Source organism: Marmota monax, unplaced genomic scaffold (genome assembly GCF_021218885.2).
Source record: "Marmota monax isolate L192 unplaced genomic scaffold, Marmota_monax_Labrador192_F-V1.1 WCK01_AAM20220418_F8-fsc00034, whole genome shotgun sequence".
NCBI classification, from domain to species: Eukaryota; Metazoa; Chordata; class Mammalia; order Rodentia; family Sciuridae; genus Marmota; species Marmota monax.
In genome coordinates this window covers 14,211,593-14,235,551 of record NW_026693934.1, presented here as the reverse complement: position 1 = coordinate 14,235,551, position 23,959 = coordinate 14,211,593, and the positions used below count along the sequence as shown (strand labels likewise).

General features: G+C 38.8%; 1 protein-coding gene across 1 annotated transcript in view; it reads left to right on the top strand.

The window, feature by feature from the left end:
- The window catches only part of Cntnap5 (contactin associated protein family member 5), an 824,707-nt gene that overhangs the window by 349,853 nt on the left and 450,895 nt on the right, over nt 1-23,959 (top strand). Inside the window, exon 4 of the mRNA XM_046463789.2 lies at nt 7,663-7,810. Coding sequence (XP_046319745.1) covers nt 7,663-7,810 — 148 coding nt within the window. The remainder of the gene's footprint in view (nt 1-7,662; nt 7,811-23,959) is intronic.

Below are 23,959 nucleotides of genomic sequence, written 5' to 3'. Positions count from 1 at the left end.
TTGTGATTGGTTCTTAAAGACAGAAACAGCCTGGCATGGTGGTGCATGACTATAATCCCAGAGGCTAAGGCAGGAAGATCACAAGCTCAAAATTAGCCTCATCAGCTTAGTGAGGCACTAAACAACTTATTGAGACCCTATCTCAAAATTAAAAAAAGTAAAAAAAAAGGTTGGTGATGTGGCTCTGTGTTAAAGCAATCCTGGGTTCAAATCTTGGCAAAGAAAGAAAGAGATTGGGGGCGGGGAGGGAAGGGAAGGAAAGAAAAGGAAGAATGGAGGGAGGGAGGAAGGGAAGCAGAGGACATTGGTGGCTGAGGGCTCTTCAACTTCTACTTTAAAATAACTTTGTCAGTGTTCCTTCCTGGTTTGTGACTCATGACATTCAATGGACCCTACTTGTACTTAGGTCATTGAAGGAAGAAGTTCTAATGCAAATGCAAATACTTTACAGGGAAGCATACTGGTTCATCAAACTTGGAGAATGATGAGGATATTAAGTTAATTACTTGGATGAGAGGAATGGGCTTAGAGATGGAAATGCTCCATGCCCATGGGGAGCTGCCTGTATGGGCAGATTTCTCTGTCTGGAGCCAGGTGCTCATCATTCCAATGGTACTGGTACCTAGAAGTGGGAAAGGCACTTGATTGAAGCCATAACCCACAACATTATAGATTGTGATGTAATTTCTTCTGGCTAGTCCTAGAACAGCCTATCACTGTCAATGAAAAGGAATGTTTGGGGTGAGTAGGGATGGGGTACAGCAGTGTGTTTGGAGACCTTATATCTAATAAGACTTGCATCAAGATAACTTTTGTATGGGTAAAGTAATAATAAAGTGGTTAATCTTAGGATATCACTTCAGATATTATTTTCTGAAAGGTCTACACCAGGTTTCAGAAGGATGACTGACAGCTAAGATCCGAACAAGAAAACAAGAAGCAAAATGTGGCCACTTACTTCATGAGAGTTCAGGAGTTATAAAGGTTGTGGGACAGCACTGAGGGAGCACTAAGGTCCATGGGAAGAATTTTCACTACTAAAGACTGAGGAGGAAATACATGGATGTTATGGTTGGATGTGAGATGTCTCCTAAAAGCTCATGTGTGAGAAAGTGCAAGAAGGCTTAGAGGAGAAATGACTGGATTATGAGAGCCCTAAATCAATCAGTTATTTGGTTGATTAATCACCTGATGGGATTATTTGGTGATTGAAGGTAGGTGGGGTGAGGCTAGAGGAAGCTGTGTATTGAGGGCGTGGTTTGGGGGTATATATTTTGTTTCTGGCCAGTGGAACGCTCTCTCTGCTTCCGGGTCATCAAGTGATCTGCTTCCCTCTGCCACACTTTTCCATCATGGTGTTGTGCCTCACCTTGAGCCTTGAGGAATGGAGCCAGCCTTCTATGGCTTGAGACCTCTGAAACTGTGAGCTCCACTACAATTGTCCTGGTTGGGTCTTTTAGTCACAGCGGCAAAAAAGCTGACTAAAACAATAGGTCTTTACCGGTACAGTTAAGCTACCTGAGGTATAGGAGCAGAGGTGGTCATGATTGCTAAGACAAGGGAACAGCCCCCTAACCACATGATTGTCTTTAGCACAGCTCCTCCTGAGGGGACAGAAGTGCATGCCCCACTCAGCTGGAGATTAGGATCATGTGGGACCAGAGTGTTTTTGTACAGGTGCTCCTTGATTTAACAGGGGGGTTAAATCCCCAATAAAGCCAGTACAGTTTGAAAACATCACAAATTGAAAATGCTTTGAATACACTTCATCCTATAGGATAGTGCCCTATAGGATGTCTCTCGTTTTAGCTTTGTGCCACACTGGGAGATGAAGCTAACTGACACTGCCCAGACTCCTGAGAAAAGATCATATTGCACATCAGTGGCTCAGGAAAGGTCAAAATTTGAAATACTTTGCTAACTAAATCCATATTGTTTCCCGCTATTATAAAGTTGAAAACTCTTCATCTGAACTATTATAAATTGAACCATTGTTAGTTGAGACTGACTGTACTGCTGCCCAAAATCTTTGCCTTATTCTGGAGGCCATAGCCAGGCAAAGGAGGCAAAGGAGGCAGGGTGGGAGCATTATGGATCAATCATCCTCCTTTGCCAACCATTATGATACAACTAATAAGACATTGACACAGCAATCAAGTTCTGAGTTGTTTCTCAGCCCAATTAAATAACAGTTCCTATGAAATGGCAGGCAGATATACTACATACATACTTGTGATCGTGTAATAGATGCTGTGTTACAAACAAGGAAGAATTAGGGGAAAAAAAAGAAAATACAATAGTTTAATTCTCCTTTAACTTCATGTAATCAACATTTTAGAGTCATTCTCAGCCACTAATAATAGTCAATGTCCTATATTTACCTTTCTCAGTTTTTTTCTGTAAGTACCTGTCTGGCTAAGGATGTAGCTCAGTGATAAAGCACTTGCCAAGCAAGGGCTTGGATTCAAGTCTCAGAACTATAAAATTAAAAAGAAAGAAAGAAAAAAAGCCTGTCAGAACATACCCCTAAATATCAGTTGAAACACTGAAGCCTGACTGAGTTTATCGATTTTTAGTTTTAACTCTATAGTTTGCATGTAAATTACCCTTTGAGTTATTAAGTATCTCATTGAATAAAAGGAAATACATTTATAATTAGCACTGAGCTTCCAGTATTTCTTTCAACATCATTCAGTAAATTTAAGTATAATTCGCAAGTGCCTGGCATGGGCCTTGAGGGTATGAATAGGCTACTATTTTGGGATACCTTCTTACACAGAGATATTCACAATCTTTTCTACTGAAACCTGGCTTTGAACCCCAACCTCTGACATAAGACTTGCTTGTATTGGTAAGAACTTCCCAAGTGCAATGTCATTTGCATATGCTCATAAGTAAACAGATTCTGAAAAGTTGGTTATGTACCTGTTCATATATGCTCTCAGTCATTCATTAAGTCTCTAATAACAGTATGGGCAATATTAAGACACGGTCTGTAAATTCACTGATCTTGAAACAACTAAGTGGATTCAGTTTGGGTAAAGAAAATCCATGTTAACATGGAAATACTATGTTCCATGCACTGAGATAGACACTGCAGTCTGAAACAAGATGCAATCCATATCACCCGTGAATTACAGGGTAATTGCCTCGCTGAGGATGAAGAGCAGAGATCAGCAGGTTTGTTTGGATTAGCACCCAAAGCTCATCTTTTTTCTCTCCCCAACTGCTGCTTCTCTTAAAATGAACCCTTAGGCAGCGAGGTGTGTTTGGCAGAAACCCAGACTTGAAATATAGTCTCCCTGAGAATTTCCAGTAGTCCCTGTCAAGGTCATTGATGAGGAATTTGGTAATTGTACTTGTTACTTCTTGCATAGGCGGCAGTTAGGCAAATTAATAAGCATCTGCCTGGTGGCGCCTAGATGCTTGTAATCTCGCTGCCAGTCAAAGTCATCAGGGTGGGTTGGCTGAATTCTGTGCAGTGGGTGAATTCAAATGAGAGACTCTAGTGGTTGCTATTGCAGAACTTTCACTGTCCAGTGTGAATGAAGCCTATCTTGGCCTCACAGTGTGTGCCCACTTCATCATCAGCCTAACAAGATGTGGGAAAAGGCATCGGCACGGCACCTTCGTTATCTCCACAGGTTCTTCCATTCATGACCAAAATGGACTTTAATGTCCAGGGATGACATCTGAAGGGGACAGAGTGTAAGGGTGATGCTGCCAATCTCCTTTTGCTTATTATATATCCTTCCGTAGTTGTGGATAAGTGTCCCCGGTGGTTCCCTTTTATGTGCTTGTGTCTGTTACAATATTTACACCCAATGTGGAAGAGTTCTCTGAAAGGGAATATGGGAGACTGAGGTTCTCCTCAATGAACAAATTTTATGCTGTGTGACAATTACAAGGAACTTAATTTCCCTCAGCCTTAAGTTCTTTAACTGTTGGATAAGAAAGATAAGCTCCTACACTCTTGCTGCATAGTGATGAGATTAATGAACCACTGATGTTGGGGAAGTAGCTCAGTGGCAGAGCACTGCTTAACCTGAGTGAGGACTGGCTACCATTCCTAGTGAACTACTTTGTTAGGTACCATATGCATTTTATTTAATAATAGTAGCAATCATATGTATGTCATTACAACTGTGCAGGCCTGTGCTCAAATTAGCATAATAAATGAGGTACAGCTGAGGAAAAGGAATCAGAACAAACTTCTGAGAAGTAGTGTAGGTAATATTGTTCTGAAATGGAAATGTAAAGTACCTGCCCTGATTTTGCAATGTGTTCATGCGTTTAACCTCTGTAGTCCCGAGGCCTCCCTGGTGAGGTGGGGACATGATATCATCTCACGACATAATTGTAAGATGTATCACAAATTCAGAAAATTTAAGAGTACATGAGTGATGAGGCACCTCTTTAGTGGGAAGGTTGGTGAAAAACCTTCCTCCATGATAAGTGAGGTGAAATAATAATGCAAAGAACATACCAAGTGGCTGGACTGGAGGAGACCCTTGAAAAGGGTGTCTTGGCAATTATTTGGTTGTACAGAATTGATTGAATTTATATATGGAAGCGATAATGAGAATAAAGTAAAATAATTCCTAGAGTTTAATCAGAATCTCTGTACTTTGGTCTTATTCCAGTGAATTTGGTGCAGAACTGGTGGTAGCTTTGTTTAGACTCAGTCTGCTCCCAAGCATCAAAGGCTTTGGAGGTGATTTTAAGCTCTCACTCCAGGAAGGTCTAGGGATAATGCATTGCAAACTTTGAGGTCTCAGTACTGTATGACTTTGTGTCTGCTTGGAGTTGAGTTTCTGAGACTGTGACACTGCAAATGACATGACTTGAAGACAGGAAGACTTTGTGACTATGAGTCTGCAGTCATAAGGCTGTGACATAGTGAGTCATAGAAAGATTAAGTTGCTTGCCCAATGTCACATAGTCATGCCAGAACACGACCTCCTTTGACTGAGAATCTAGGATTCACTCTCCTTAGAGCACACCATATATAAGGGGTAAACTCAAATAAAGCATTCCTACATCATAAAACTCAACCTTTTTAAGTTATACAATCAGAATCCAGAATGCTGAATGAGATACTCTCCCATTAGGTTGTAGAGAAATTCAAACTACCTGCATTCTGTTGGAAGCAATGAGAAATCACCAGAAACTAGCGCCCTTCCTTCACCCACACATATCAAAGAGTTTGAATATATACAAATTTAAAATGACACTCTACAGGGAAGATTTCTTTCTAGGTGAGTAAGGCAAGAAAGACATCATCATGCATGTGTTCATTGCTAAAGTTGGAAGCAGGACCTGTGGAAGATCAATCCTGCCTAACAAAATCATTCTTTCTTGAATAAGATAAAATGACCAAATCCTTGACAAGCATGTGGGATGAATGTTGGACTTGAAACTCAAGGAATTTCTTTCCAATAAATCATTCTCTCTTTTTTATTAAATATTTTTTCAGTTGTAGTCAGACACAATAACTTTATTTTATTTATTTATTTTTATGTGGTGCTGAGGATGGAACCCAGTGCCTTGCATGTGCTAGGTGAGGGCTCTGCAGCTGAGCCAAAACCCCAGCCCCTAAGTCATTATCTTTTTAAACAGCAATTGTGCTGCTTGAGTAGTAGAATAAGAGGAAATAAGCTTCTTTCTTCTTTCTAAGCCACCTTTTTATACATAATGGTAATTATATCAATTGCCTAGTGTCAGAGCAAGTTGGCATTTTGTGGGTAGTAGAAATGTCAGAGATTGTTCAAGATACTCTAAGTCACAGGTGCTTTAAAAATACAAGGTCAAGAATGGAGTCTTTGAAAATGGGTTCCATTAAATACACAAGATCCTGTTAATGGGTGTTCACTTCGGCATTTGAGAAAGAAAAAAATAAAAGTCTTTTTCTTTTTTTTTTTTTTCCTTGGGGGTTGATATTAATTGTACATGAAGAAGCAGATTTTATCTGTAATTCTTTTTTTTTTTTTTTGGTCCAAATTGGGAATTGAGTCCAATGGTGCTTTACTACTGAACTACATTCCCAGCCCTTTATTTAGTTGGTTATTTATTTTGAGTTAGTGTCTCACTTACTTATGGAGACTGGCCCCAAGCTTGAGGTCTTTCTGCCTCAGCCTTCCTTGTAGCTGGGTCCACAGGCATATACCACTACACCTGGTTTTATCTATAAATCCTTGAGGCTGAAGACAGAGGATGATTATAATAAAGCAAGCACATTGGTATGCCAGTCAATATCCTGTCCTAGTGATGAGGTAGGATTGAGATGATGAAAATATCCTGAGAATGGTCAGTGGTCATGTTTGCCCAATAATGTGAATGTGCCTAATGCACTGGAATGCACACTTTCAAATAGTTAAAATGGTAAATTTTTATTATGTACATTTGACCCCAGTTTTAAAAAAAAATAGATGAGGTGTAAGAACTTTGGATCTGATCTGTAGAAAAAATAAATTCTAGTAATCTTCATCAAATGAAGGTTATGAGGCACACTGTTAGTGGATCAAGTAGTTACTATGCTGTGTGTTTTCACTTAAACTGCTCCAAGAAATGTGAAGTTAAACTGCACATAAATCTGAGTTGTGATGTCTCCCTGCTGTATCAATTAACAATGGGAGAGTTGAAGAGCAGGGACTGTAGAAACCACATGAGATTTGGAAAAGCACAGCCTTGGAATTGAATCTCAGACCAATTACTAGTCAGTTGGGTGATTTGAAGATTTTTTTTCCCTTCCCCCTTTCACTTTGTAGATTCCAGTTATTTTTTATCTGTAAAGTGGTGATAATGGTAATGGAAAGTGCTTAACAAAGTGATTGGTATCAAATAATGGTAACAATTGCTTTAATTCAAAGCTTTTCCTTTCAAGAGGAAATTGCATGGTGTCTCCCAGGTCATAGTGATTATGAACATTAGGAATGTATGCATTTCATTATTTTATTAACTTCATAAATATTTTAGGCTTTATGTCTTACAACTTGCTAGGATTGCTTTATTCATAAAATCTGGCTGCACATGAGAGTTGGGTGGAGGGATTTCTTAAAGAATAATGTATGATGTTTCTGAAAAAATACAACACATGATGCAACATTGTTACCCAAGTCAGATGTATATCAGAGAAGTAGAGGATTTCTTTCCTGAAAGAATTGGTAGATGTTATGTTACGGATATGAGGTATCCCCCCAGTGCTTCTGTATTAATGCAGAAATATTCAGAGATAAAACCAGTAGATTACAGAAGCTATAACCTACTTTAATGGATTGATTGGGTGATGAATGTAGGCAGGTCAGGCGTGGCTGGAGGAAGTGGGTCACTGGGGTCTGCCCTGGCAAGGTGCACCTTCCCTGCAGCTCTTGCTCTCCAATCACTCATAGCTCTGCTTCTGGGTGGCCATGAGCTGACAGCTTTCCTCCACCACAACTTTCCACCGTGATCTTCGGCCTCATCTCGTGTCCAGAGTAATGGACTTGGGTATCTATGGACTAAACCTCTGAAACATGAGCTAAAATAAAATGTTCTTCTTCCAAGTTGTTCTTATCAATTTTTCTGGTCACAGTGATAAAATGCTGACTAACTGTGGTGTAACTTGGATTTCCGTTGATGTTTGCTGGTATTTTGGACCTCACTGGATCTCCTTTCTCCCCGCAGACGTTTGCAGGAAACATGAATGCTGACAGCGTAGTGCACCACAAGCTATTGCACTCAGTGAGGGCCCGCTTCATTCGCTTCGTGCCCCTGGAATGGAATCCAAATGGAAAGATTGGCATGAGGGTGGAGGTCTACGGATGCTCCTATAGTAAGTACCAGCAAACCAACTAAACACTGCTGTGTGTTTGAGCGACATTGTCCACAGAAAATCAGTGTGTCTACATTGACAATGACAATTACTTAATTTTAAGGTTACTTCTAGACTTTAATTACCTTATATTTGCATAATTGAAAATGTGTACTTCAAACCAGAAGTAGAAAAAAATCTTCTATGTAAGGCTGAAGGAACTTGGAGTCAATCATAGGATAAAAGATGAACAAAATGTTCAAAGTGAAGAGTGCTTGAGATTTGTCATTTGCAATCAAAGGAATAGGTAAGCTTGCTTTCCCCGAAAAAGTTTGGTGTGTTATCAAGAGTAGGGAAGGAGATCTCCTTCACATGTTCAGAAGAGGAAGATAATTTCACCCTAGAGTAACTCATGGAATGCTTCTCTCCTGGAGTTAGTGGTATTCATCTATGGGTCCGTGAGCTGGTTTGTACTGAAGTCAAAAGTCGAACTCCATCTTGCATATAAGGAAGGCTTTAAACATGGATAGAAATGGTGTTCACTTTAGAAGAATGAATTGCCCAGAGGAGGGTCCTCATTTTGATTGTAAAAGTGCCAGATATGTGACCTACTTGTACTACTTTCCATAAAAGAAGCACCTGGCCACAAGCATCAGAATTATTCGAAATGCTCCAGAAAAACTCACTTCCCTGGTTCTGTCCTATACACACTAAATTGACTCACCTGGCAATGAGTGCTCAAAAAGCAAATGTTATCCAGGGACATTGACAGAAGCCTGTAATTCTTGCAGCTCCGGTGACTGAGGCTGCAGGATTACAAGTTCAAGGCCAGCCTTGGCAACTTAGCAAGACTCTGTCTCAATATACAAAATTAAAAACACTTGGAAAGTAGCTTTTTGTTAGAGTACCCATGGGTACAATTCCCAGTACCTCCCCCCCCCATACAATAGCAAATGTTAGTTCTTCAGTAAACTATGGATATAAGGTATGTCTACTAAAAGTAAATGTTCTTCACAGAGATTTGTTGGTGAAATTATTGTATTTATCTTGAACAAGCACTTTCAGGAAGAATATGATATAGAACAGAAGCATCAACAAAGCATTAAACCTAGGAAGGACTCCCCACTCCTCCCCTAGCCTCTGGCATTTTAGATTCTATTTTTTTTTTAATTATAGATGGAGACAATATTTTATTTATTTATTTTTATGTGATGCTGAGGATCAGAACCAATGATGCACACATGCTAGGCAAGTACTCTACCACTGAGATACAACCCCAGCCCCTCCAGGTTCTTTCGATAATAAGTTGTTCCTCCTGAGCGGTTTTCTTTTCTCTTTAAAATACATATGTTTTTGTGTTTAAGAAAAAAATCAGCCTAGAAAAAGCTCATTCATATTATTTTGCCAACCATCTGCTTTGTCCTAATAATCTTATTACTCTCTAACATGTCCTCATTCTTTATCTTTCTCCCGTGGGGCCATTTGTCCTCATTTTTCATACCATTGTTCACCCACACTGTATGCTCACACAGGATGAACAGCAGTTCTAATAAAGTCATAGACTTTTGGATTGAAAGATATCTTCCAGCAGCACATTTAGATTTTTTCTGGTGATAGATTCCGGTAAGAAGGTGATGGCAACAAAAGAGCTTCTACTCAGTTAAAGACCCTATGTACATTTTTAGTAGTAGAGGTTCACAGATGTGCTAGAGCCCAGTTGTGGAGCAGGCTGAGAACCCTGACGTTGGGTCCCACTCTCCATCTCTCCATGTCCACTCTATATCTAGCACGTCCTCTAAGGGGATGAATTGCCTTCAGGTACACATGACCAGCAATGTCATGTACCCACTTTGGGGTTTTATTAGACTCAGCATGACTGCTCTGCTGTGCACCCAATACTGGCACCTTGTAATCTTCAACCACCAGCACATATCCTTGGCAGAGCAGGTGAAGAACACATACCTGAGTGTCTGTCTAAAACCAAGCCTTGGCATATCTTCTGGGTCCAATCCATCCTTTTCAGCATAATTTTATCTCTCTTTCCCTGGATTATTCATGTAAACATAAAACCTTGCTCTATACACTACCAATTAAAGCAATAGTAATAAAAATCCTAGGACCCAACTTGAGAGCTACCTCCCCTTCTCTCCTCACCTCCTGTGCTCAGAATGGTTTCTCTTTAAAACTTGGCTTTCGTTGCTTTCTCCACCTGCTTGTCTCATTCCAATGAGACAAGCTGGAACTCATTCCAATCAATCTTTAGACATTTGAGTGTCAGTTGAATGTGTCAGCGTGACCAGGTCACAGTTTAGTTATTCAACCAAACACCTTTGTAAACGTTGCTGTGATGTGGTTGATGTCTATAACCATTTGACTTTAAAGAAGATGTTTCTGGATAATCTGGGTAGGCATGATTCAATCAGGTGAAAGTTTCCTGAAGCAGAATTGAAATTTCCCTGAGGAACAAGAAATTCCACCTGTGGACAGCATCTGCCACTCCTGAAGAGTTTCCAGCCTGTCCTTCCGGTGGCCTGCCCGGTGGTGGAATTTGCATTTGCTTAGTCAGCCTTAGTATTACCTAAGCAACTCTTTGCAATAAATCCCATAATTTATGTGAGCATCCTATAGGTTATGTTTCTCTTAATGAACCTTGACCAATGCAGAATACTTTAGAGATTTGACTCCATTCAATATCTTCTTGGTGTTTCTAAAATATACTAGTATTTTACTACCTCAGGATCTTTCCACTTTATGTTCCCTAGGCACATACCACTGACTGTCACACAGCCAAATCCAATAGACACTTGACTTTTCTTACCTCACTCAATCTGTCCTAGAATTTGGTTCAAATAGGTATTTCCATTTTTTATTAAAAAAAAATATTTTTTTTTTCTCCTTGTCACTTGCTATCCCTATTTTATCTCAGGTCTTAGTCTCAGGCCTTCTTTTTCTTTCTTTTTTTTCATCTACACCCCATGGCTAGCTGGATTTATCGTTTCTTAAATTTAAACACCATCTGCATGCTAGTCATCTTCACATCTGTATCCTGTACATATGACCTCCAGAATTAACATATGCAATTGCCTACTTGATATCTCCACTTGAAACTATAATCAATGTCTCAAATTTAGTATAGTAAAAATGTAACTCTGATTACTAATAGCCTCAGGACCCACTCCTTCACTCCCCTCTATTGCAGTAAATGGAACCATTAGACCCTGTTCCTTTAGCAAAACCCTGGGTATCCCCCTTGCTTCCTCCTTTCCCATAATTTCTAGTCTTACCAGCTTGTCTGTAGATCACAGCAGCTCTGATAGTTGCTTTTTACAAAACATGTTCTAAGCCAGTGTACTTCCAGAAGGCTCTCTTCTGTATTCAGCTGAAGGATCTCATTGGTTTCCTACCTGTGGTTTTCCACCCCAATCTCTCAAACCCATTTTTGCATAATCACTATTAGTGATCTTTATAATAAGAAGTTAAAGGGGGCCATATCACTGCCTGATGCACTTAAAAAACTGAGCCTCCTTACTAGCAAGTAAAATTCCCATGGAATTTTCCTCTCCTACCTCTTTCGCTTTCTTTTACTGCTTTCTGGCCATGTGGATCTTTTTGCTGTTTCTAAAACATACTAGTATTTTACTACCTCAGAATCTTTCTACTTTCTGTTCCCTATGCACAGAGCATAATTCTAATGTCACTTCCTCCAAGAAGTCCACCCTGGCTTTCCCTCTAATGTTGCCTGCCCTACTTCCTGGATACCCTTCAATTAAATCATGGTTCTATGATGTGACTATTTACTTTATAGTACCACAATTAGGAACCTCACTAGTTTTTCCTTGGTTGTCTTTTGTGTGTCTCCCCAAGTCCTTGCTCTAGAACATAAGTCAGGTACCATGAGATAAAGCAGCTTGTCTATTAATTGCCAGTACTTAATAGGCACAAATATTTAATAAACATTTTTTGAATGGACAGGTGCATATATCAGTCCAGCCCATTCTCTCCACTTAGGTAACCAGGTTCCTGTTGTTAGTGAGCCCACTGTATTTTCTAAGGAATTAGTTTTATTTCTATAGACTTTTAAATCTTTTCCTTGAAATCTATGAATATGTTGCTAAAGGTTGATAGGGATTTATAGCTCTATAATTTCATAAGTCATAAACTTTCATCATTTTGGAAAAATCAGAATTTTCATTAATTTATTTATTCACTTGCTCATTTCTTCACTGAGTTCTATTTATTTATTTAGCATTTGATATATAAGCATTATGCAAGGCTCTAGAGAAATGAAGAACAGACCCATTATTTCGTTTTTACAAGATTTTTTGTAAGCACATTTGAGATTGGATGTTATCAATTAATTGTATAATTGTTTGTCTGATGTCCGTCTCCCCTGACTTGACCCTAAGCTTCACTAAGGCAGTAACTGTGCCTTCCAGGCATCCCAGAGCCCTCCTGGTGTTGAGTAGGTGAAATACTTGCAGTAAGGATTGGCAGAATGATTGGCATTGCTCAGAGTATAGTATTGGGTAACAAGCATGTGAATAAATCCATGTAATAATGGATGATTTGGGATTTGTAGAAATTGATAAAGAGGGCAAGGGAGGCAAGGAGGAGAAAATAAGGATTACTCTTGGAATTAGAATGAGTCAGACAACATCATTTCCATTAGCTGAGTCTCAAAATTCAAAGAGTCACTTCCCTGGCATTATAGAGCCCCAGCAGCAGGAGAGTTGGCAGGGAGGAGGCAGGACAACCACATGGCTTTGTTATGCTCAGTGCACAAGAGTCAGTGGGGGAGAAAGAGAAATGGAGATACTTGCCTCTCTCTGTGATTGCATTTCCCACCTTGTCTGCACTTTCTGCTTACATAGAATTCACCTGGTCTGTAGGATTAGGGTCATAGAAGGGTCATACTCTTTTCCCACCTCTTCTGGGCATCAACTTCCCCCTAAGAATTTCTACCCTCTCCAGTTTGGAAAGCATCCCACTTTATTGGGGAAGTCAGTCCACTGGGAAGTAAGGAGTTTAATTGCCTTCAGTCATCTGCAGAGTTTGTCCCACATGGAGACCTGCATTTTGTTTTGTGGTACTTTGTTTGTTTCACTCTCTTCAAACCTGCCTTAAGCATCCCATGGCCCTGGGCTTGTTTGATATCCTCAGTCAGTCAATCCTGGTTATTCCACTTGCCATGCACTTGCCATAGCTACCCATCCCTACCTGGATTTGTCCTTCATCTTTTCTCTCTTGCATTTCAGTAGCAGTTCTGCTAGTCCCTCTGTTTTCTAGATCCTTCTACAAGGAGCAGAGGCTCAACCCTTCAGGGCCTCAAGGCCTTTGGAAGAGTCCATATTTCTCAATATCTTTCGTATTCCACCCTCTTTCATTTCCTGCAAACCCCATACTCAATTTTCATCCCGTGTTCATGATGCTGAGCTTCTTTCCCAATTTCATGTTATCTTTCTGCCTCTGCCTTCTTTGCAATATCATCCTTCACCTTACCCAGGAAGGCTCCTGGTTGCCATTCACCACTCAGGTCAAATATCACTTATGTTTAAGTTCCCTAACTCCTGGATCTGGTTATGGACCCCATTTCCATGTGTTGGGCCATGATCTAGGTCTGATCTTGTGATATGAGCTTTACCTGGTACTTCTGCCTGCTCATCAATCTGGTCTGGTCCCTATAAATATTACATGGCCTATATCAAAATATCATATGGTATTTCACAAATATGTACAAAGTTTATGCTTATATGTATCAGTTAAATATAAATAAATAAAAAGTAAATTTTAAAATGTACTGGGATCAAGTCCTACCTCTTTATTCTCTGGGAACAAACCAGGGTTTGACACCTGCTATGTATTCTGTGAATATTTACTAAGTGATTAGTTATTTTGGGACCTAGGATCAGCCATTTTTATTAACTTAAAAATTTTTAAAAATATTTCTGATGGACATCCTCCCATCTCATATGCATGTGTATATAAACATATTTTATAGGTGCTAAAATATGTTGGTCACAATGTTCCTTATACATGGATTTCTTGAAGTATCTCATTCTGTTTTTGAAATAAATGATTAAATTTATTTATAAATTCAGTTCCCAACTTGAGGTTGTTGGGAACTCATAAGTGTATGCTGAAATAGCTTATTTTAAAATCATTACTGATAGATGTAGACATCTGTTTTCCTTAAGAATTCATGCTTTAAAGTTCTTCGTCTTTGATGAGATTATCCCATCTCAAGAATGCCAGAGTGACTTGCTCAACTTTAATGAGGTTTCTGTTTCATGTCACCAGGGCCATTGTTTTAAGAGGTCACAATGAAGTCCAGAGCAACAGATTCCTTTTGTGTATTCAAACAAGATCAGCTGGTCTCTTCTTAAAAACATGAGACTTCAGTGACAACTGAATATTTCATTCTGTATTTCAAAAAGCTACAGAAAAGGCTTTTCAATGTTTTCTCTATAAAGAAATGAAAATCTGAGATAGATATGGTTACCCTAATTCAAACATTACATGGTCTATATGAAAATATTGTATGGCATTTCATAAATATGTACAAAGTTTGTTTTTATGTATCAGTTAAATATAAATATATAAAAAGTAAATTTTAAAAAATGATGAGACTTCTAGCCAACCATTACTTGAAGCTCTCTTTCCTCCTATGTAGATGGCAATGGTGATGATTTTAAGACTTCTATGATAATTTGAGTTGTTATATATCAAGCACTTAGCAGAGTATCCAACATAATTCATGTTGGAAGATATTTGTACAAATGTCAGCACACACTCCTAGAAGAAATCCTCTATTGCCACTATTTGTTGTCATTTTGGGAAACATTAACAATAGCCCCCAGCAAACAAGGACCCACTCTGAGATTTACATCAATGTCTTTGCTATTATTTTTACTTGGTTTGTCCTAGGCTCTGAGTTTGAGGCTTCCTGCCAAATCTAGGTTCTGTCCTTGTCTAAGAATGGAAAAGAATGGTATCTCCCACTGCATTCCACATGACCAAAAATTGTTTTCTCCCATGAAGGTTACTACGGCTGAATAATTACATGTAGAAAATAATTCAAAGGAAATGATTTTTAGCATCCTGACAGATAGTTATTCTGAGTAAGTTACAACCTTTTCTTGCTGAATTTCAAGTCCATTTTGGCTATTAGACATCTTCCATGTGTGGATATCTGATGACCAGGCTCACTATTTTCTCAAAAGAAATATTGAAGACTTACTTTATCACAGTGATGATCTTTAATCATCACTTATGTTTACAGACTGATTGTCAAACTTGCTCATCCTGATGAACCAAATTAAAAAAAAAGGGACATACTTTCTACTAAATTGTGAGTTGGGAAAAGAAAGATTTACACTAAAAATAAAGATGTCAATATACTATTGTGTGAGCAAATACATCTCATGTAGAGACTACAAGAGAAGATACGGGGAAATGAGGAGAACTATACTGAGAAGACATTAACAAAACACTTTCTGGGGGAGAGAGCCAATATTTTCCCAGCTGTTAGCAACTTCTCCTTCATTAAATTAGCCATTTATTAAAAATGCTGCCATCAAGATCAACATTCCCTCATATTTTGCACGACATTGCGTAACACACATCCCACACCTCATAGCACTCTGCCAAGGTATTAATTCCAACTTTTATATATTTTAGAAAAGAAAACTAAAATTTATAAAGGTCAAATGGCTTTTAGAAAAGTCAAGTAACTTGCATCCTAAGCCAAATACTTCTTCTGAGCTCTAAAAATTACATATCCATTTGCCTGATTGATAGCTGTTTGATTACATCACCAATAGCTTGAATTTAATAAATGCCATTAAGAACCCAGTCGACTTGGACAGACAGTAACATTTTGTCTTTTTTATATCCCCCGCCCCACCCCCATCCCCAGTCCCTCATTTCTATAAACTGGGAGTCTTTCTTGAAAGCTTTTCTCGCTCTCACTTCCTACAGCAAATCCATCAGCAAGTTTTATCAGTGTCACTATCCCAATCATCACAAATTTGTCCCTTTCTTCATCTTCACAGTCACTAGCCTAGTGCAGTTCTGTCTTCTATGGACTCAATTTTCACTTAGCGATGCCCTTTCAATCATTCCCTCTTTCAGTCCGTTATCCTGCTACAGCCGATAGGATCATCATAAAACACTGAGTTGAGCTCCTACCTACTAAATCCTTTCAATGACTTCTGACCACACTTAGGAAAAATCCAAAGTTCCATGCATGAAGCCTGGGTCCTGCAGGTATCTAACTACTTCACAGGCCTCACCACCCAGCAGTGCCTGCTCTCATCTGGACTCTAGCCCTTCTGGCCATCTGCTCTGCTCTCTCTTGTCAAGTGCTCTCCTGTCTCAGATCCCTGCCTAGACTTCTCTCTCTGCCTGGAATGTGCCCTCTCCTTTCCTTGACTCATTGCTTAATTAACCTCAGTTTTAATATCAGTTTCTCAGGAAGATGTCAATTGATTTAAATTTAAATCAGATTACTCTTTGTTTTTCATAGTTTTTCTACCTTAAAACATTACTATTCTTTTCACAGCATTGATCACCCAATGTATATGACCTAATTATATTTATCCATTATCTATCTAGATGACCTAACTGCATCTATTATCTTCCTATTTATCCATCCATCTATCATCTATTTTAAATAGCTATTTATATGTATATTTTGTTGTGAATTACCTGTATCACCTACCAAGTAATGAACTCCAGTAAGGCCAAGTACCAGCATTCAGCACAGATTAAGACTCATTTCTATCAATAGGAAATGATTTTTTTAACTAATCAATTTCCTCAATATTCATACTACATGTAGACTCCCTCTGAGCCAGGGTCTTAACCAGTGCTCTATTTTTCTTATGTTCTTGGGCTTATGTTCTTCATGCCCTTTTATGCTTAAGCATTAGTATCTTAAAGTATCACAAGACATGGGAAAATTTTGTTGGCGGAAATAAACCACAATCAGTCTTTTCATACACAGATTACTATTATTTTATTCACAAAATCAAAGTCAGCAGCCTACAATTTTTGAGCTTATGCAGCTAAGATGCTCTAGGGATAAAGTTATTTCCAGCACCAACAACTCCTAGGCTCACATATCTCCACTCCTACATCCCTTATCTGACTTCTCAGACCTAATTTTGCATAGGAATCATCTGAGAATTTATCTTTAAAAATACCTACTCTATCTGCTCTGACCAGATCATAATCTCTGGGTAGGACCCCCAGCACATTTTTGTTGGTGCTAGGTAGTTAGAATGAGGAGTCAGAACTTGAAACTATTGTCTCAAACTTACTTTTTTAACTGTGATAGTCAGGTAATTCTTAGCCTGAACTATCATTTTAATATCTCTGGTTGCTAATCATTAGAATTTTCAGTGAAATCTGAACTTTTAAATGCATGGTAATGCAATGATAAATGCATGGGCCCTGGACTCAAACTACCAGAGATAGCAACTTGGTTTTAGGACCTACTAGCTATGTAATCTTAGGCAATCGTGGGTCTTCTGTGAAACTCAGATTCCTTTACTCATAAAAAAGAGGTAATAATAGTGTGTGTTTCATGCATCTAATTGCTTGAAATAGTGCCTGGCATATGATAAAGCACTCAAAAATTATTTCTGCCTTAGTTATTTAGGCTAAACTTTCCTTCATTTTGCTGCCTCCTTATTCAGGATCACATCTCCCCTGTACTTCCAAGAAAGGAGGTCAGCTTTCTTACACACCTGGTCCTGAAGGGTTTCAACACCTTCAATCCAGCCATCTGGAGACTGCAGGCTACATTAAGTTTTCTCTGGGGTCTTCTGTTTGAATTTCTTTATGTACAGGAAGCTAATTAATTTTAAAAATCATTATGAATTTTGATAAAGTATAATGATCTGTCAGGCTTCCCAGTCTCATTAAGAACTACAACCATCATTTTATTCCTCAGGTTGCTTCCTTTCTATATAATATCTTTCTCCTATTTGGTTAATTACTGCCAAGTAACATCATCCAAAATTTATTGCCCTCACAGCTGAAGTCATACTTTCTTTCCTCAAATAAATTTCCCTGTCGTCTCTGCTTCTGCTGACCTCCTCATTGTTGTTCTTATCATTTGTTTTCATTTGTCACACCTGGTAGAAGCCAACAAGTTGTAAATTTCATCACTGATGGGCTAAGGCCCAAATGGCCCTATCACAGGGAACCTCTGAAATTCCAGCTTACAGCTGTTCCTGCCCTGGACCTGGTCTGGGGCTTGCAGGTTCATGGAAGCTCTGAATCCCACCTTCAGAATCCTGGTGTTTTTGAGCTGAAAACACCTCCAAGATAATCCATTACTATTTTTGTCACTCTAGAGATGAGAAAACTGAAATCCAGAAGCATCTTAAAATTAGGTCAGTCAGTGAATGGAGTCTGCTTTTAATCCACGAGTGAAAAATATATTCGATGATAAAAATTTGCATATCTATATGCAACATAAACACAGTAAACAAAAATGACTGTGATCTTCTATCCTAAATGAATGACTTCTTCATAACATTTCTAATTGAGGTTCTGAAAGCTCCATCAAACACTCATCAACATTCCTCACTAGCCCCTGTCTGCTGGGCTTGGGGATATAGAAATTAATAAGATCATTTCTGCCCTTTAGGAATTCTGATTTTCAGAAGCCATAAGAGTCAAATACATACTCAGATGGGGAGTCTGAGCAAAACACCTTTTGGTAGGTGACTATATTGTAGGGAGGACAGGGAGCAATTTTTCCTGAAGAATTAATGCTCTGTGTCCCAGTGTGTGATTTGACTGACCATATCTCTGATTGCCAGGATTCATATGCTAATGGTGGCAACATTAATGAAAACCTTAAAAGTGGAAATGACCTAACAGATCAACCTCTTTCTGCAACAAGTGGTTTTCCACATGAATGTCAAGGCCTTGCCTCTGACAGTTTGTTTTACACTTAACTCACTACTGAAGTAGTCACTGCAGTGATTTTTCATCACTCCATGTTGTCCTCCAGCTCTAAGTTCCTTAGATTGTGTCCAGGTTGAATCATGGACAAAGAGTGCTTGATTTCCCCCACTCATAACAATCTTTCTATAGAAAAAGTACCAACCAGTGTTAAACAGAAAAATAGCAACTCTCATTTCTAATTTTTCACTAAATAAGTACTCTTCCAGGGAGCAGCTAGCTGTGTGTAGCATCTGAAGACCCCTAAATGTTGAAGTAACCAAGGGAAGTATCTGATAATCTACCTACGCTATTGTCACAAGGGTTGGCTGCCTGCAATCAGCCTTTGCCTTCATCATTCCCTTTCTTCTGTGAAGGTGTGATTAAGATCTCTGCAACATTATTCCATTAATGAGCTCATTAGTTATCTCATCTACCTCTTAATGGGGGTGACCACTGACTTCTCACTTAACTGCCCACCCTGCTCCTGTCACTTGAGGTGACCATAGTTTTCCAGATTTTCTGCACTAAGTGCATCTTCATGCTTGCTGTTCCTGTTTAGCTATTTACACCTCCCTTTTCACTCCACAAGGCACTGTTTAGGAAATGGGTTGTAGGGACCATAATAACACTTCCCTTTATTACATTCTACTCTGCCACTGGGATTCATGTATGTTGATGTTCATATGCATGATTCCCTAGACAACATGGCCTATGTCTTTCTGATCTTGGCATCTGAGAGCACAGTGACCAAAATGAATACAGGATGTGCCTTATACCCACCAACAGACTCCAAGTATGAATGAATGAAAAACTGAATACATTATGAGTGTAGTGAAAAGTTCAAATAAATTACACATTTTAAGAATGCTCACAGATATCTATGCATTTAAAAGAAACCTAACTTTGTAAGAAGACGAGTCTGGCAGCAGAAATAAAAAGTACATCTGCTGGGGCTGGGATTGTGGCTCAGAGGTAGAGTGCTCACCTAGCATGTGCAAGGTGCTGGGTTCAATCCTCAGCTCCACATAAGATAAATAAATAAAGATATCCTGTCCAACTACAACTAAAAAAAATATTTTTAAAAGTTATTAATAAAAAGTACATCTACTAAGGTGAGGATTAAGATTTTTAAAATTCAATCTTTGATTTTTGTTTTTTTTTCTGTGTCTTCTTGAGGCCCATTCTGTTTTTTACCTGCCGTTATGCATAGGAATGTCAGAAAATTTGTGAGAACGACTATTCTTAGAAGTGGTTACAGTTGACTTGGAAACTTATATCCTGTTTATAGTTCATCGGAGGTTATCATAGTTTCTGACAAGACCTGGAAAAATCACAGAATTGGTAGGGGAATGTGTGCAAATTTGAGCTGACTGTTGTGGTTTGTGGATTGCTAGCCAAAGCCCTTGAGCCTTGGGTGGAAGCCTATGGTCTGAATAATAATCATTTTTTCTTATATAATGTATCATGAGAAAAGCTTCAAAATGTAATTGTATTGAAAATCCTGTTTACTGGGAACAACCAAACAGTCCGAGTGGGACTAATTGTCTCAGAGAGAATGGATAGTTTCTCCTGTCAACTTGGAGCTTGGGTTTCCAGCAGATGAGAAAGCAGACTCCTTCTCTCAGGCCCACACAGGAGTCTTCTCAGCTCACTGGGGATTTGAGCTTGAAATATTTTCTTCAGTACAGCCCCCCCCCTTTTTTTTAGCTAGTTTGATGACAAGCTACCAACATCCATCAAATATGCCAGAATTTGCCTCCAGAACTCTGTCTTTTCCAGAAAACAAGCCATGACAGCTGGGTCAGCAATTATAGGCCCAGTGGGAAATCTGGCCAGTGCTGACATTTCTCCATTCTGCTGGGAGGGTGGCAAGAGTGCGCTGGATTTATCTTGACCTAAATGGAGCGGCCATTGAGATGCAGGAACTGCCCTTATCCTGGGGACTGCTGGACCCACAATTGACCTATTCTTCATATTCTAGAGAAATCTGCCAATGCATCATCACCTTAATAAACCACCAATTGGAAAGAATTGAGTTCACAATGATGAGATCTTAAAAATCAATTTTCAGAAAGAGGGAGAGACTGTCTACTCCAGGAAATAAATATCAAACAGCTGTGTTCTGGGTCACTGGCACTGTAGATGAAATAAAGAATTCTGAAGAATAGTCATCATGTATTAATGGCAGGGAAAAAAAAAAAAAAAACTTCCATAAGGCCCAAATTAGGATTTCATTACCTTGACTACAAACAACAGAGCTAGATAATTCCACAGAGAAAGGGCAGGATAAAAAGCCAGGATTAGAACCGTGGCTAACTGTTCAAGTAAGCAGATGAGTTTACCAAGAAACACCTCTTTACAAAAATTAAAACTGATCATGCAGTGTCCCTACTTTAAATGCTTCAGGAACATTTTATTAACTTCAATGTTACATTAAAACCCATAGGATTTTATTTTGTTACAGCAGATTTAACCTAGAGCCTCATGCATGCTAGACAAGGGCTGTACCACTGAGCTACACTACCAGTCCTGATTTTACTTTTAATAGCATTCCTGACTTTGTGGGTTCCTCACAGCCTCTGACATTCTTAGGCTTCAGTACAGAAGTTCTCAGACCTTCATGAATGTCAGAATCACCATTGGCCTGTTATGAGTTCCCATATCCTATACTTAATTTTTTTATTCTATTATGTTTTTAATACATTATAATCATAAGTAATAGTGGGGTTTACTATGACATATTTGTACATTCACATAACATAATTTTCTCCATTTTATTCCCGACCACCTCCCCTTTTCCTGCTTTCCTCCCTCTCCCTGGGCTACTTCCTCTTTTCTATTGTTCTCCCTAGTATTTATTATTTTTTATTTGGTGCATTATAATTATACTTAAAAGAGTGATTCATTGTGATATCTTTGTATAATACCTAAAAACACTTGATGGATTTCATTACCCGATTCCTCCATGTTTTCTTTCTCCCATCTTCCCCTTGATCCCTTAACCTTTATTCTGTTGATCACCCTTCTATTTTTGTGAGTCCCTTTTTATTTAATTTTTCACTCTGTATCTTCTGCATATGAGGGGAAAAATTAGCCCTTGACTTTCTGAATCTGATTTATTAAACTTAAGATGATGTTCTCTAATTCCATCCATTTACTAGCAAAATATATAATTTTATTCTTCTTTGTGATTGAGTAAAAACTCCATTGTGTCTTTACACCACATTTGCTGTATCCATTCTTCTGTTGATGAGCACATGGGCTGGTTCCATAACTTGACTATTACGATGTTTGTTGCTATAACAGATCCTGTACTTGTAGCAAGCTCTTAGGATATACCGATACTGCTTGTTCAAAGAGCATACCTCTAGGCCACAGCACCAGCAAGACTGATGCCTCCCAAATTCAACATGAAGTTCCATTCTCTTTTCTCCTTGTTTTGAACACATGGCAGCATCTTTCTGTTGGTAGCATCCTTTCCTGTCACCTCATCTTCCAGATTTCCACTTATCCTTCAGAACTCTGTAGAAGCACTGCCTTCACCTGGATTATGTGGTGACTTGCTGCCCCACCTGTCTATCTTGGCAGCCCTCCTCTGGACAGCCTCAATATACAGTGCTCTTTTGCTGCCTACCAATATGGAATTTTGGGTTTGCAGTTCTATCTTAGTGCTTAAATTCAGGACCTCTATGGAAGGTGTCACTACACCCTGTTCTGCATTCCCGGTTCCTGCCCTGTTGTGGGCAATAATGTATGAATGAAACAAGACTATAAAAGTCAACTAGGATAGAGGCTTTGAGTTCAGTGGATACAGTGGGGCTGAGAGGTCCAACTTTAAAGAAGCCACCATGTAATGTGATTTCCAGGTTCTCTCAGGAAAGGCCACTTGCTCCATTGAACTTTTCCTATCATGAAGGAGCAAATCCAGATGAGCAGGTTCCCATGGAAATGCATAATAACTGTAAAGGAAGATAAATCTCCCCTTTCAACTTTCAACTTACCTTTTATTTAAATAGACATCTTATTTCACATACACACAAACACACACACAATTCTCCATTGCATGTTCTGTGCACAATGCACCAAGTCCTTTACCTCTCATGTAATCCTAGACAGCCCCTCCCCATCCATTCTTTAATGAGAAAAAATATATGGTTTCAGTGTCAAACAGCTCATTACCTTGTGTATCCCTTTGGGCAAGGTGCATAATCTTTCTGAGCTTCAGCTTCCACATTTTTTAAAGGATGAAAAATCAGTACCTTGCAGCGTTGTTAAGAACACTAAATGAAGTGATATGTGCTAATTAGTCTCTTTATACCCTGAGGAAAAGATTACTTAATCCAGAGAAAGAAATCCCCATGTGTGTCTTACAAGAAGTTGTGACAGAGAAAACAGAAGCTATATTTGGTTTTGTTAGTTATTTTGTGAGTTCCCTTAACACTGCCTTCCAAGATGGTACCATGTTCTCCATCTGCCAGTAAGAGCCATTCTTTAACCTTCATGTACTTTTCAACACACTTTCCTTTCCCTTTTTCCTTTTGTATTTTTAAAAGGTAATAATCTACCAAGATACTTAAGTATCTTAAACACTATATCTTAAACACTTGAAGTATCTTTAACACTCCAAATAGTTTGATGTCCAAAACCAGATCCCATCTACAAATCAAGTTCCAAGTGAGATAATCAGGACAAATGATCATAATAACTCAGCATAAAATGACTTTTTTTAAAAAATTTTTGTTCAACAGCAACCAAAAGGAAAATGGGTCTTTATTATCACCATTTTGAATTTGCTTTATCCCAGTGAATTTGAGGATGATGAGTATTTCCCTTGTGTCTGGGAGAGGTATTAAGTATTCAACTTGGGAAATATTTAATCCTTCTTCAAAACCTTTCTTCAGCTTGTACTTCTCAATCTGTGAGGTGGCTGATGCATTCCATGTGTGATTTAATTAATATTGCAAATGTCCAGGGTGGTTGGCCGAGTTCTGGATATGTAAAGTGTTCTTTTTAGCTGTTTCCATTGTTCCAATGGGGAGGTCTATGCTCAATAAAGATATGTCTCTTCACTACACTAAGGAGTTTGTCTGAGGGCTATAGGGATCACAGCTCAGGTGGTTGAGCATGCTCCTGCAAAGGAAACTATACCTCTTAGTGTGAAGAGGCAGCCAGTACTAAAGGATGGAGAAGATGATGTAGGAAGTCAGAGGA